The sequence below is a fragment of the Thermobia domestica genome, chromosome 4, assembly GCF_964235325.1.
Source record: "Thermobia domestica chromosome 4, izTheDome1.hap1.1, whole genome shotgun sequence".
NCBI lineage: Eukaryota > Metazoa > Arthropoda > Insecta > Zygentoma > Lepismatidae > Thermobia > Thermobia domestica.
Window position 1 is genome coordinate 38,021,388 of NC_137457.1, and position 16,636 is coordinate 38,038,023.

General features: G+C 34.5%; 1 protein-coding gene across 2 annotated transcripts in view; it reads right to left on the reverse strand.

Moving 5' to 3' along the window:
• Nucleotides 1-507: 507 nt before the first annotated feature.
• LOC145683295 (brachyurin-like) overlaps nt 508-16,636 on the reverse strand; it is a 787,572-nt gene continuing 771,443 nt past the window's right edge. For both annotated transcript variants that reach the window (XM_081754655.1, XM_081754654.1), the window contains exon 8: nt 508-1,283. In XM_081754655.1, coding sequence (XP_081610781.1) covers nt 1,080-1,283 — 204 coding nt within the window. In that variant the 3' untranslated portion in view covers nt 508-1,079. The remainder of the gene's footprint in view (nt 1,284-16,636) is intronic.

Below are 16,636 nucleotides of genomic sequence, written 5' to 3' on the forward strand. Positions count from 1 at the left end.
GAAACTACTTTGTTTATGATATGCAGAAGATACTAAGGACACGTGTCATACCATACTAGTTAGATGCTAGAAAGCATTGTAGAAGTCATATTAATAATTTTATTAATGTCTATTCATTGCACCTACATATAAGTCAACATTCCAAATGAAATATTTTTCTCCTCGTTAATACTGTATTAACAAGTAGATGTAGCGAGAAACTTTCTAAAACTCTTATGACCTTCAATAACCTGATAAACTGTATTCGTTTACGGTTTCCTCACAAACAACACTTCACCACCACCTTCTTTCTAACGCCTTCTCTCTCTATCTTCCTGTGTATATATATGTGTGTATGTGCGTTTCAAAATGTGTAGACTTCTCAATCACCCAGTTTTGCATTTCAAGTTGATACAAAGTTTCGCACGTTAAGACAAGAAAACATTTTTAATATCAAGTGATTAATTTATTTATTTTAGAATTCTACAAAAAATTTCATATCACATTACAACTTAAATTTAATTCATGGTAAATTTCTCAGGCCTGAATAAGGTCTTTATTAGTTTATACGTTTTAATATTTATAGATTAATTAAATATATTCTGGTATAATATGGGTTACCAATATTTCACTCAATTAGAAGAAGAATTACAAAACAAAGACACCTTAAAAGTTATTCTCTCTTCCAATTCATTAGCGTGCTGTAATTTGTGTTGCCTCAAAGTGATCATACACAATACAGTGTAATGTCCAACAGTATTCATTAAATGAACTCAACTAAAACGGGTCTGAATTTAGTTTTAAACGCAGTTTTCACGACGTAAATGTCAAAAAGGAGAGTTACTATTACATAGATCTTACATTTTCAAATGGTCCTAGGTTCGAGGTAAGTTTAAAGTCAAGAAATAAGAACTCAGTTCAACTATGTACTGTCAAAATTTTTAAATTGCAAATCTTATAAAATTCAACTCTTTTGTAGGGAAAAAGTGACAGTATTCTCTACAAAATCTGGAGTATTTTATTTTCTTATTAATGCATGCTACTTTGTTTCAAGTTATTTCAGTTAATATATTATATGTCATGATTATTATCCAATAGAGTTAAATATATCTTATATTACCACTCTCGTCAGGGATCTCATCATCTGAGTTTGATAAAATGATCTCATATACCCAGTCCAATACTGTTCCTATGTGATTATATAAAACAAACGTTTCGGGACTATGGCACAAATAGCCTGCAAATGCTACACCCGTTACCTTACCATTTATTGCAGGGCAGATTAACGGACCTCCTGAATCTCCCTGAAAACAGATAATTAACATGATTTAATTACAGAACGCATTAGTAATCATTAATTGAAAATTGCAATGAATCCTTATACTGTAGATTCCATTAACATATTAGTACGACAGGGATTGGTATATCATGAAAGCGTGCAATAAGTATATGTTATTTTATAACGACTTGAACTCTTGAAATCCTAGATTGCTCTCTTATCGACTGATTTTAAAAGATTCTGTTTTTGATGTATTATCTTTCAAGCAGTCATAAATTCGATTCATGTTAACGTCTGTTCAGCAAGGTAAAAACAGTAGAGAAACATGACATTTTTACTTATTACCAGAAATATTTTAATAAATTAGTATGACGTTCCAGAAGAAAAAATAAAATAATATTAAAATAGTAAAAATTATGACTAAGTTCATATGTAACTAAAGACATAAATCTTAATATTTTTATTGAATGTAAAATCAAATCAATTATGTTTGTATGTATAGTTGACACCAATAACAACGGAATACGTAAATCCTATCATAAATGTTGAATAATCCTAACCCATGGAATTTTTACATCTAACGTTGTACTAGTAGACTCACGAAATAGGTAGTACTTATAATTAATTTAGGAAAGGACTGCCGTTTCTCATTCTGGAAAGTAATATAGAGCAAAAAATACTTTAATTACAATTGACTACGAATGTATTAGCTACGAGAATTAATTATTATTTATTGATTTTCGGAAAACGTTAACAGATAAATATTTACTCTAGGCTATTAACATTGATTCTTGTGGCATTAGTACATTAATCTGCCTATCAAAAAAAAAATGAGTTCAATATGAAAAATAACTAAGTTTAAGTAATTAAGTAACACATGCATGAAGTATTTCGCATTTCTCTCTCATATATGATGATAATTTAACATCTTATTTATCTGATATTTGAGATTAGGCGTAGTCGATCAGTACAGAATTCACATATTTTCTGGAATCGTCTCAAATTTGTCTACGAAACTAAGTTTCGCCAAGGATGCACATGGGATAGGTAGGTGCAAATAGATAAGTAAATGAAAATATAACGTATTTTACGCCAATAAGACTGGGAGAAACAAGAAAAACACCTTTAGAGTAAAACAAAAAGGAATGTGGAAAATCAAAGGTACAGTATATTGAAAAATAATAATTACGTTTTGGAAATAAAATATTTTTATGATTGCTTGACGTTAGCTGTTAAGGATCATAAGGACGTTCACCAAAATTGTGAAAAATGGGAATACAGCCACTACAGTCGTAAACAAGATTGCACTGTTTCGGTTATGACTATACCATTCGCAAGTAACCCTGCACTATCCTCATGTTTGTGTATCTTTGATGTATGTTAGGTACACAATGAATACTAAGTGCAAAATATTAAATTGTGCAGTAATGCATTACGAAGTTCACTTTAAACATTTCTCATTTTTAAATGATTTGAAACAAAATTCTTTGAAAATTACAATATGTTGTATTTTATTCTGGTATACATTCAACTTCTCAAAGATTGCCAAGATGAAGTAAGGGTAATACGTAAAAAATTCACTAATTCTTTCCGAGGAAAATAATGCTTGAAATTGTGGTGGTTATCTGAAATAGGATTGAAGATCAGTACTAGGAAAATTGGTGCAATATCTTCAAGTCAACTAGTTATCTCAGGCATACTTGCTAGATGGTGTTGTCAAATTGAAAGTTAAAATCAACGCAATGGACTGGAAGTTAAACAGAAATATTACTCAATATAAAAATATATAAGTGTATACAACAAATTAACAAATGATATATTCAATATTGTATAGCATATAAGGCAGATTACACAAGAAACAAGAAAAAAAGGAAAAATCCACAATCTATGATCTGAGAGAGCCATATTGGTTTAATTATAAATTACTTGATATTTAATGTGCATATCAGCAGCACAAGTGTTTGTAGTCTTTCCCATCTTTCACAAATTGCGTACATTAAAAATCATTAAAATTCGTTGAAAGTTAGGTTCATTTGAAAAATTGTCATTATAAACTTCAAAAATAAATAACCTATACTCAATACAAGCAACGTGAAAAGTACTTGAAAATAACAACAAATGGTAAGTGTTATAGCTAAAATATGTCAATAATAATAATAATAATAATAATAATAATAATAATAATAATAATAATAATAATAATAATAATAATAATAATAATAATAATAATAATAATAATAAAAACACAGGTCAGGAAAAGTTTACAATGTAAAACTCAGAGTAAGTGTGTCACTTCCTGGTACATACTATCTAAATTTACATGTGTGTTTATAATAATAATAATAATAAAGTACAATAATTTATCAAATTAGCCTCCATTTTAGCAGCTGTTAGAGAGAACCCAGAAATGATAAGGTACTACATTTTTACTTACAATAAAAATAATATTGGTTATTACTTTGACAACTGTAATTTGACTTATAATATTCCTATCTAAATGTTAATTCAAAAGATATATTCTACGTTAGACTTTGAACAATTGATTACTATATTGCTATTAAGAAATTAAACTAACATGTTAAGTCTATGACTCTTGGAACCGGTGCAATACCGGGTTCAAAAACCTCTTCATTTATCGTATCGTTGATTAACTACTTCATTGTTTCTACTTTGCCTCTTTAATCCTGTGATATTAATCTTGATATTATTCCTAACTTTATCCTTTCAAATTCGTCTTGGTGCTCCTAATTGTTACTCAAAAATTCCAGTTAAAACTTCGACAAAGTTCCTACTTTCTTCTATCCTTAATACATCACTTAACGACTAGAACCTCTTAGACTCATGATCTTAAAAATATCTGGTAAACGGTATAAATTAATCAGTGCCTCGTTACAAAGTTTCCGCCATTCCACATTACCTTGGATGAGACAATTCGTCTCAGGATTTTATTCTCAAATGTATAGCATTTAGTCTCTGTTCTTACCTCACAGTAATATTTCGCAACTATAGACAGCAACGTCCATGATTATCGTTTTATATATTTTGAGCTTAAGATTTCTTAACATAATACGCAACAAAGTAATATTTTGAACTGAATAATAGTTCTGAACTGAATAATTACATGTCTTCAGTCGACATTTAATTCATTCAAGATATGGATTTGCTGTATTAATTATTGACTGTAGTTATATGAAAATATTATTTGGCGAAAAATTTATTTTACATTTTGATGCATCCATAATATGTGTTATTCCGATCCAGGGAAGTTATCAAATCTAGAACAACAATAAGAAATAAGTTTGCAAATCATTGCCTTCATTTTCAGGCCTAGGATTCTTTCTCATCCCAACATCTTTTTCTTTCTGGACATAAGAAGATCGTTCTTCACATAATAAATATGCTTTTGCTTTGGAACTGGAATTGAAACATTTGAAAAAATTAACGTTGTGGGAATTTGAAGCCGAGCCTCCCGAATAGAAGTACAATGCTCTAACCACTTACATACCTAGTCACTTCATTCGCCATCCAAACAATTAGTTCAGATCATTTCATGTTAGGCCATAGAGGCCTTTCATCTGTGAGTGCCACAATGACTTACTCAAGATTTTCTTCTTTGACTCAAAAAGTGGTTATGTAGATTTCCTCAATGAAGAAAATATGACGAATCGTTTTCCAAGTTGAGCCAGCCTCATTGTTTTTAAGGGTGGGCCCCGTTTACATTAACATTCTTCCTCATCTTAAATTCTAATTTGCAACTATGGAAACACGTAGATCTTATTTTGACATTCTTTGAATTTTAACAACACTTGTAGATATAGAAAGATCACTGTTTATCTTCCGTAACTACTAAGTTATTTTCTTAGCTTTGTGTGAGAAATTTGTGAGATAGTGGTGAAGCAGGAAACTCAGGAACTCAGGTTCGAATTCTTTCTTAGCAATCATTGTTTACTTTATTCGATGGCACTGCTTACGTAATTGGTATTGTAATGCTGTTATCTAACTATTATTATTATATCAATGAGTATTATGAGCATTACATTATGAACATTATATTAATAGATATAGTCCAATACCTGCATTCAGTTTCACAGTCAATAGTAAATGGGTATATTAACACACATTGCAATATATTGCACTAGATTATCAAGATTACCAAGATGAGCTCATGTTTCAGTAACTCGTGAGGCGAGTAGAATTGCAGTATTGAGGAGATGAATGTGTATTGGATTGAGTGGGACAATGCCTGCTGGGAACCATAACCATATATAGGGGTAACGGCATCATTCCTCTCCAAGTTGATCAGAAAAGATGCTACCTTTTACATATTTTCTCGAAGCAATTCGGTATGTTTTTGAGTGTTCTGCATATTATTTCCGTTTTATGGATAATATAGACACCAGGCTTAGAAAAAGTGTAAAGTCATAATTTGACAGCTGTGTTATCGGGTTGTCGGAAAAGTCATTAGACATTTGGTCTGTGTTTTACAAGATGTATTTCTCAACACAGAAACACATTTCAATCAATTATACTGTATATTGACTATTTTGGTAAAAAGCTTGTACAATCTTTCAGCAAGCTGCAGAATGTTTCTTTCATGGTAGTACTTTCTTTTATCCGGTAGAACAGAAAATGGTGCTGATTTATAGCCTAAACAAAATTGAATATTATACCACACAAGAACTGTTGAAGAGAGCGAAACAAGAGGAAATGTCGGTTTAGTTGGGAGTGTGTGGTAATTGTATCTTACCGTATTTCCAAAAGTTTTTGAAGGACACACGATTACTTTAAATTTAACACATTCCTGCAATTTCTGGTGTATGACATCATTCAAACGGTGCAATTACCGACGGTACTCTCCGGTATCAATTGCATTTTTCATAATTAGAAACTAAAAAAAGCAAGATTCACTTAAATCTCGCAGCACTTAGAGCAAGATCTTTCCCTAATGATTGAATGCTTTCGAGGTCGTGCAAGTAACTTCTTTGGAACCACCTACGGTTGCGCACCACATTGTAGTACTATAGGTAAAACAATTAAATGCACGCTTTTCACGAAGAGTATAATCTGCCCCTTGCTTCTATAAATGGTATGAAAATAAAATACTATATATTACCAATATTATTTCGCCAACAAGTTTCAATTTTGTCAGCTGAAACAACATTCTTGGTCACCGTTTCTTTTTCTGGATTATACGAAAAATATAGAGGGAACGCATAAAAAGCGAAACAAGGACAATATTCGATGTGAAGTACTTTGCCTCTCTCGACGTATTCATTCAAAATATTACTCACATTTTAAGCAGCGTTTTGATGATAGATAACAACTTAAACTCACGTACATGGGGTTCTCAGATCGATTCCCGCTGAAGCCGTCTGTTTCAATTTCTTTACCACAATAAATGATTAGCTATTCAGTTGTACAAATAAAGTAAATTCTGTAAACATACACACTCATGTCACTTTTGTAAGCACAATGGCCTGAAGAAATATCATATTTTGCAGTCCAAACTGTAGACAATGAGTTAGTTAATAACGTTTTTCGATCATTTTTATAAACAATGTCCAGTATATTAATGTCGGCAGAGCTGTACACTGGCGTTCAACATACCGGCATTGGCGAGTTACTAGTAGTTCACGAACACATTTTCAGTAGGTTGCGTTATCGCTTCGGTTGGATCACCTTCAAATGTAAGTTTGTAGGCAATAAACAAGTGGACTTATATAAAAAAATTGGGAATTATCTTGGTTGATAGGTTACAGCAGGATTAAAATCTGTACGGTAGCACGGAGATTTTATATGTTCCAGGAGCACTACTTTACATTACATATTTCAAAGTGTGTCTGAAAAATGTGTTTATTATTATTATTATTATTATTATTATTATTATTATTATTATTATTATTATTATTATTATTATTATTATTATTATTATTATTATTACTGATAATACTAGAATTAGTATTATTGAGACTAAAGAAGAAAAAGGAAAGAGGCATATATTCGAATCTATTAATAAGAACAGAAGAGATGTATGTCACATGTTTCTTCGGTATACACTTGGAGGTAATGACATGATTACGTTTATGGATTTACAGACAGAATTATCATTTCATTACAAAAATAAAGGGAACATAAACATAGTTATCTGGTAATAGTAATTAATTTAATTTCGTACTTATTGAAGGTAGAAATGTGAGTTGACATCTTAAACAGAATCATTATTGTGACTAGAGTTGTAAGTTCGATAACTATTTGAAATATGTGTTAATTTTTAATACTTTATCTACTCTGTGTGAAGCGTTGAAGCAATTAATTATTATTGACGAAATAACGAGTAAAATCCTAAGACTTGTCCGGTCATATAAATTCTGACGTAACACACACACGGATCAAACTAACGAGGCCAGAGTGTTGCGTATGTCTTTCGAAAGAACTAATTCTCTTTGCGTTTACTGGCTATCGGATAGAAAGTTAGCCTGAAGATCTTGCAGTCAACGGATCGAGTCCCACGCGTACTGTGTATTTCTTATACCTTGAGCACAAGTAGAAAAGACAAGAAAGAGATCTTTTGTGTAACAATGTTAATAAATAATTGTTATTAACCATCATGCATTGACTTGTTTGGGTCAAATTAAATCCTGGAATAATAGGATATTTAACTAGTAGTTGAAATGCAAGATTGAATTATAAGGAATGATTCGTATCAAGCTCCAAGAATAACCTCAGCAACACGTTAAGTAGGTTATTTCCTACACATGAACATTAACTATTAAAAGTAAACACATTTCCAGTTTTGCAAGAAGAAATTATGAATATCACACCGGAAAATGTAGCCTTACTTCAACGTGAATGTATCGATTACATTAACTTCATAAATATTTGGAGTGACACTGTAGATGAAGCTGAATTTGAGTATGATAGAACATGAAAAGTTTTTTTATATTGAATAAAATGTTTTTGTTTGTTTGGTATTTACACCAGCCCGGTCAATGGAAAATTTCCGTGCAACCCCTAGTTATACAAAACATAATAATAGCATACCATACGGACATTCATGATGCAGCTGTTGTACGAACGTTGTTAATGAGCTTAAAAGCGTGTCACTCAAAATGTTTGAGAACATCTGTTCAGAATTTCAATCGTATTTTCAAGCAGTAGAAAACTGACCACCACGTGGCATCCAAACTAATGAGTACTATTTCTGTGAAAGTAACATGAGATGCCATTGGTATAGATTTCTTAGGAAGTTGTCCCACGGCAAAACACAGAAAAAATCTTTAATCATCATGGATCTTTACACATGGTACTGCACATTATTTGTATTGAGTACCGCACAGCATTGTGAATAACCAGAGCTGTAGTTAAATGTTTCTAAGTGTTATTTTTTCCTATGTCAGGATTAGACCGCGTTATTATTAATGATAATGCCAATGTATTCCAATTGAAACGATTTCTTAAGGCTATAGTATCGGAAGATTGTGTCGACCCACAGTTGAGGGAAACCAAGCCGGGCCTCCTCGATCGTCATCAAAAGAAACTCCTGCAGGATAGGAACCTGGAATGTACGATCGCTGTTCCAGTTTGGAAAACAGGAAAACCTAAAGAAAAAATGGAACGCAGGAAGAAAGATATCTTAGGAATCAGCGAATGTAGGTGACTTGATGGAGGAGAAATGTGGAGCGGGAACTTCAGAGTGGTGCACTGAGGAGTTACAGAGGTACGTCAACAGTCGATTTTGCCTTTAATAAGAAGATAGGACAGAAAGCTATAGGCAGCTGGGGATAGTATTAAAGGATCCTAATGTTGAAAATAACAATCGATCCGATGAATATGACGATAGTCCAAGTATATATGCCTACATCAAGCTACAGTGATGAGCATAGTAGTAGTGGCCCCGTTATATTGAGCCGAGTCAGCAAAAATTTTCTCGATTCTGATTGGCTGAGAGAGGTCACGTGACGTTAGGCCCCGCCCACGCGGGAAATTCAAATTTTCAGGTCACGTGGTATGATGACCCGCGGGGAAATCCCTCATTCTCTTTTATGACCGGGATTTTTGAAATTTGTTCCCTTTTACGGGTAAGATGTGTGATTCTGATTGGTTGATAGCTGTCACGTGATTTTAGACCCTGCGATATTTGAAATTCGTTCCCTTTTACGGGTAAGATGAGTGTTTATGATTGGCTGATAGAGGTCACGTGATCTTAGGCCCTGGGATTTTTAAAATTCGTTCCCTTTTATGGGTAAGATGAGTGGTTTGGTACCTTGAAAATGATTGGTTGATAGCGGTCACATGATCTTAGACCCTGGGTTTTGAAATTTGGGTATCCTCTTTGATGAGTGCTTTGGTACCTCGATTCTGATTGGCCGACAGAGGTTACATGATCTTAGACCCGCCACACGGTGAACAGATCACATGGTATGACGTCATGTTTTACCCTTGCGGGGAAATCCATCACTAATTCGTTTCCTTTTACGGGTAAGATAAGTGCTTTGGTACCTTGATTCTGATTGGATGATAGAGATCACGTGATTTTAGGTCCAAGGATTTTTGAAATTAGGGTGTCCTTTCTGATGTATACTTTGGTATCTCGATTCTGATTGGCCGATAGGGGTCACATGATTTTAGACCCGCCACACGATGAACAGATTACATGGAAAAACCCCTTACTTATTTGTTTTATTTTATGTGTAAGATGCGTGTTTTGGTACCTCAATTTTGATTGGTGGATAGAAGTCACATGATCTTACCCCCCCCCCCAGTTCATGAGGGAAATACAGAGCGATATGACAGCGATCCATCCTAGACCGGGATTTTTTTTTTTTTAATGGTTATGCGTAAAGTTCCCATGAAGGGTTCAACCTCCTCCTTAAATAACCCTTTTTTTGGTATCATGATATTTTACTGAAGTTTACATTAAATATTATCGTTCTCTTTGACAGATAAGATGATTACCAGCTTTTTTACCTTGATGGAGATTCTGTCCTTGAATTAGTAGTCTATGTCTCTGGAAGTAACAATGGTGAAAGAGAGGTGTCGCTTGTAGATTTCTTATAACACATTGTTGTGAGTTTAAGCGATTTTTTAAACGGTCAGTAAGCGCTTCATTAATGGAAACAGTGTTGCCAGATTTTTTTTACCTAAACTGCTCCGATTCTTTTCGAAACGGTTCCGCAGAGTACAAGAAATTTTAAACTAAAAATTTTTTCGAACTAAAAAATTTCAAAACTAAAAAAATTTTAAACAAAAATTTTCAAACAAAAAAAAATTTTCGAACTAAAAATTTTGAAACAAAAATTTCAAAAAAAATCGAACTAAAAAATTTAAACTAAAAACTTTCGAACTAAATTTTCAAATCAAAAAATTTTCGAACAAAAAATTTTCGAACCCAAAAAAAAATTCGAACTAAAAAAATTAAAAATTTTTCGAAAAATATTTTAAACTAAAAACTTTCGAACTAAATTTTCAAATCAAAATTTTTCGAACTAAAAATTTAAACAAAAAATTTCGAACCAATTTTTAAAAACAAGTTTCGTACTAAAGTTGTAAACCACATTTGAACATTTTCAAATCCAAATTTTTTTCGAACTAAATTAAAAACCAAATTTTGGACACTAAAAAATTCTTTAATTATTTTTTCGAACAAAATCATGTAAACCAAATCTTGGATATATTTTCCACCTTAAATTTTCAAGATTACCATTTATTTGAAAACAAGTGTTCAGGGTTTCAAGAAATAATAAAACATATTTTTTTTCAACTTGTTGTATTTTAACGAAAGGTATGTGCTCTTCTCATACAAGTTTATTAACATAATAAATACAGGATCTAGTTTAATGAATATGTTGGACGTGTCATCATCTTCGAATGTTGTAGACGTATTCCTGTAAAGAAAAAGAAGAAACGACGGATTTCTTTAAGAATTTCTTTTTTCTGAAACAATAAAAATGAGTCAATATTGATAAGAGAGAAATAAAACTTACTCGTAAATGATGGATCTGTTTAGGCTCATCTTCCTCCTCGGGTACGAGATAACACCATTTCATCCACTGATGGATGTTTACGAACTTTTTCTGGGTACTGCATTTTTCTTGGTGTTGCAGCTTTATGGTCAAGGTTCCTCCTTGGATACGAGATGACTGCATTTCTTCCACTGATGGTGATGTTGATGATTTATGAACTCTTGTGGGTACTTCATTTTCTTCTTGGTGTTGCTGCTTTGTGGTTAAGGAAGGGAAAGAAGAAAAGGAAAAGGAAAAAAGAAATGGCGGCCTTATTGGGTATTTACAGTTTTTTCTTCTTCATCTTCTTTTTCCAGTTCCATCTTCTGTTTTTTAACGTACCCGTACGGAACCGTATCATAAGAATTGAATTCTTTAAATCGACGTTTTGTGTACTGGATACTGTACATTTTTTCTTCTTTGCGTGTGACGATGGTATGGTCTTTGGTCCTGCATATCTTATGGGGGATAATGATGGTGACTTGTCCACGGCATTGATTTGTAATCATTTCTTTTAGCGTATTGAAATTTAATTGTTGTCCTGCATTGTAATTTAATGTAAATCCTCTAATTTTGCATATGTAACTGGTGACGTTGGTATCCGGATTGTATATTTCTAGGCTGTAATTTTTTGGTCCTCCACTGACAAATGTTTTGATGTATGCTCGTGGTCCGTAAGATTCCATCTCATTCGATAAGCATCCCAAGTACGTTGAAGGTTCAATGGTTGGCTCCCCGGGCTTCTCCGTAAATATCACAGAATCCGTGTCGAAATATAAAACACGTTCCTGCAACATTTCCAGGTACTTGTACAGTTCCAGGCGTGCCTGACATGTTGTAAATGCACCTAACACGACATTGGTGTTTCGGTTTTGAACAGGCACATGTTCATTGTACTCCCAGAACGCATACAACATCGTATCATTGATGGGTACAATTTGATGGAGTTTAATGTCGGGGGAAGTGAGTTTTTCATAAAATTCTTCCGGCCGGTCAATAATTGTGGTCTGGCTAAAGTTTGATCTTTGGCAAAGCTTTCCCCATAGAGAGTTAACACAAAGCTTAGATAAACTTATTCGTGCAGGATTATTTTCAATTTTGGACGGATCCAATGCAATACCTTCACGCTCCAGGACGGTTTGTATGAATTTTGATTTGTCTTCTTCGGTCACACAGGAACTAGGCCAGCCAGACGCTTCCATTTTTGATTTCAAAAACGTATTGATATATTCCGTGAACAAGCCACCTGTTTTCGTGATGGGATCATATTGTTCAATGTCATAATCCCAAATTTCAAAAATTTCCACTGGTTGATATCCTAATTCTACTGCTTTCTGGATTTCATATGATACCCATGTTCCAGTGAGGCATCGCTCCTGATCGTTGTGTGTACACGTTGCTGTAGGGTCTGGGTTCATTTCTTCGGCACACGCAGCACACAGTGGAAAGAGTAGTTTCTTGTTGCATCGGTAAGGCAGGAGACCATGATAAAGATGGCGACTTGGTAATATCGTCATTTTGATTAGACCATTGACTTTATTTATTGGTGGTATATTTTCATCACCCTGTAGATAAATTCGTGGATGCCCTACAGGGTATTTAGCACACTTATTTATGTAAGGATAAAGCGAGACAATATCGTAATATTTTATTACTTCCCCTGCTTTTTCATCGACTTGGTGGTACAATTTCACGCAATTGGTCCTTCCTCCAAAAAAGCTATCTCTTGGATTTAATGGTCTGCGGTTCATGTACGGGTGATTCTTCAGATACGTCGCCATTGCAGGATTTTGTTTTAAGAACTGATTAAATTCGCACTCCCACATTTCATGTACAATGTACCCCAATTCACGCAGTCTTGCATTTTTTCTTTGCGTTCGTTCATAACGGAATTCCATGGTGTCTTCTGGATTGCTGTAGATGGGCTGATTACGGCCTGTAGTAAAACATACTTTACACCCGTGGTAAAAGCAGCCGGCATGCTCGTAGACGTGCTCCTCTAACGTCTCAGGATCTTGGTAGTAACCATCAACATGGAATCCCGCAATAAACACTTCTTTTTGTCGGGCCGCATGTAAGATTTGTTTTTCTTCGGTTTTTTCAATGTAGGCCAGCCATTGCATTGCAGCGATCGATTGGGTACTTCTCCATCGATAGCCATGTGCCGGTAGAATTCCAATGGTATTAGGTTTAAGGAAATTCCGGCGGAATACTAAATTGGAAGCACTTGCAATCGTGATCGTCTCCAAGAAGGGATTCACTTTGGTTTCTGTTTCAAATGACGTCATAAACGAAACGCATGCTTGTCGCAGTACATTGACATCTTGAATACAATACTTGAGAATTTCTTTCTGGAAATCAAACGTGTCATTACGATGATCGTTGTACCACTGCATGAACTTGTTTCTGTCTTCGACGGCCATTTCATCTGCACCATAATACTTTGTTTCTGGAATTGGTCCAATATACGATTGATTCTCCTTGGTGTTGAAGAAATGCGGGAAGTAGCCTTTGGTTGCGGGTAAATTGAACGCTTTTGACAATTTACTTAATGCCATAGGTAGGAAGTTCAACGAGTCAATGAACGTCAGATTATTCAACGTTAAACTCAGTATCTTGGTCCCATTTAATATGACGTCAGGTCTCCATTGGCATTGTTCTACCATGGTCTTTAGGATAAAATGTCCATCGTATCCCTTAGCGTTGTGCGCGAGGCAGAAAATCCTATTTATATTGGGACGACGTTCCCGCAAGTACTGGAGAAAATCATAAACTGGATCCTCTCCTTGGAAAATATGCTGGCGCTGACCACACGTACTGCAAGACTGCTGGATATTATTGTTTTCAACACATACATAACATACTTGTTGTGCAACCAATAAATTTGGAATGTGTACATACTTATTATCACCAATATTCGTGTCCTGCATAGATTCTATATCATAGAATATCAACAAGGCTTTCTTTGCGTGCATGAGTGAAGGAACACCAGGTTTCAAGCATTGGCGATCAGGAAGCATAAAACATTGATGTGATCCCGGAACAATCTTCTTACAAACATTGCAAAAGATCTCATTACAATCATGAAGTCGTTGTCCAGTATGCACAAAGGAATATACTCTGTAGCATTTAGTACATTGCTTCACCATTTTGCATACAGGTTCCCCTTGATGATATACAATATTACGATGATTGTTAAAACATTGTTCGCCGTAAAATTGACGATTGCAGTCTTTGCATAATATCGGCGTTTGGTTCTTGTCGCATAGAGGTCTCTGTAGACATTTAGAGCATGTTACAGGACAATTTTTCACATGTCTGTTACGATGATCATACTTTTTATGGCACGCTTCACAGTAGAACTTGGTTGCAAAACAAGCAGTTAAAGATTGGATGATGTCAAAATGGCCAGCCAAACAAATCAAATTTATGGGAGTGCGATTTTCGTCGTTGGGCCCCTCGTACATGATGTCACGGCCTGTGAAACTAGTATACTCTGTAATTTTATATTCTTTGAGGTATGCCTGGAATTGTCGTATTTCATTTACACTGGCACCATGATCCAAATTCACTCCTGCATTTGCACATAATGCATTCACTTCATCGTCCACAACACATTTTGATTGATCTTGATATTGTCTATGTCGTTTCACATCTACATTCTTGTATTTTTTCAGGCCAATAGCAATAACAAGGGCGTACGCCAGGCACCTTGAATCTTGATTTTTTACACGTACAATCCCTCGCTTGCAACGTAACAATTCTTCATTTTGAAGTATTCCTTGTGCTAAACGATCTCCATATCCGTATCCTCTTGGAATATCCACACGATGAAAATGAACGGTGAATGGCTCGTGCAGGAGAAATGCATTGTTACTTTGTAACACTCTTTCGAATGAGGCCCACATCGTTTCCAGTGTCAAGTTTCGTGCTTGGCGAAAACTCACCCAAAATGGTTTATTGGTATTCCGTGGTGATATTACGGATAAACCAACCATCGCCTCATCGTCGACATTGGCTAACAAATGGTCTAGCATTGCTTGGAAACTGTTATGTACATACTGTATGATATCGGTTCCTACGGGCGGTGCGTTGAATTGAATTTCGAGCATTCTGCCCTCAATGTTAAATCGTCTATAATGACGAGTGATTTCATTGCGAACAGTAAAACCCGATTCGGCCATGGTTAAAAATGAAAACAAACAAACAGGTACGGTAAAACAAATATGTAATGGGAAAAAGGAATTGAGCAGCGTGAATTTACTACAAAAGAAAAGAAGAAAGAAAAATCTTAATCACCTGATAAACAGGAAATCATAACATTCATGATAAATTCTTAACTAAACAATTCATGTAAAGGTCCTGAGTTTGATTCCCTAGCGATGGCGTTCAGAATCTCATTATGAAAGCACGCGTACTAGAAATCAAAGTTTTTTTTTAAAATAATTATGTTACTGAAATGTGTGTTTTATTGCTGTCAAACTCGAGACCATTACATCAGCATGTAACTGACCTATCATTCTATAGTGATAAAAAGAATGCATGAAATGAATGAATGTTTCATCAGTACTGAGATGTGACAAAGTACGCGTCAGCATTTTTTTTCCCCACTCACAACGACCTTTAAATGATGCGTTTGCAAGTTGAAGAGATTCATCAAACATTAACGATACACATACGTAATTGTCGAAACAAAATCTGTATAGCGTATTTTTTTTATTATTATTGTGACTAAGCGGTTAGCGTACATGGTTCGGACGTGGAAGGCCCTGGTTCAAGCCTCATTGGGTTTGCTTTCCACGTCGGGGCATGTCAAGCCTTTTCTGTAATTTAATATTCTCACGCGTTATCATACATTCTTTTCAAAACTAAGCTAAATGGTTGACGTACACCTCATAATACATAAACGTACATAAATCGTCTATAATGACGAGTGATTTCATTGCGAACAGTAAAACCCGATTGGGCCATGATTAAAAAATGAAAACAACAAACAGGTACGGTAAAACAAATATGTAATGGGAAAAAAGGAATTGAGCAGCGTGAATTTGAGTTGATTTTTTGATTTTTAGTTTAGCGTCCCTTTCAGCAGCGAGGCTATATGAGACGTGGACCTACTGATTAACGTGGAATCCGAACCACATGAGCTCCCGCCGGGAATCGAACCCGGGTCTCCCACGCCAAAGGCGCGTATGCTAACCGCTTAGCCCAGGAAATCATAACATTCATGATAAATTCTTAACTAAGCAATTCATGTAAAGGTCCTGAGTTTGATTCCCTGGCGGGGCGTTCAGAATCTCATTATGAAAGCACATGTACTAGAAATCAAAGTTTTTTTTTTAAATAATTATGTTACTGAAATGTGTATTTTATTGCT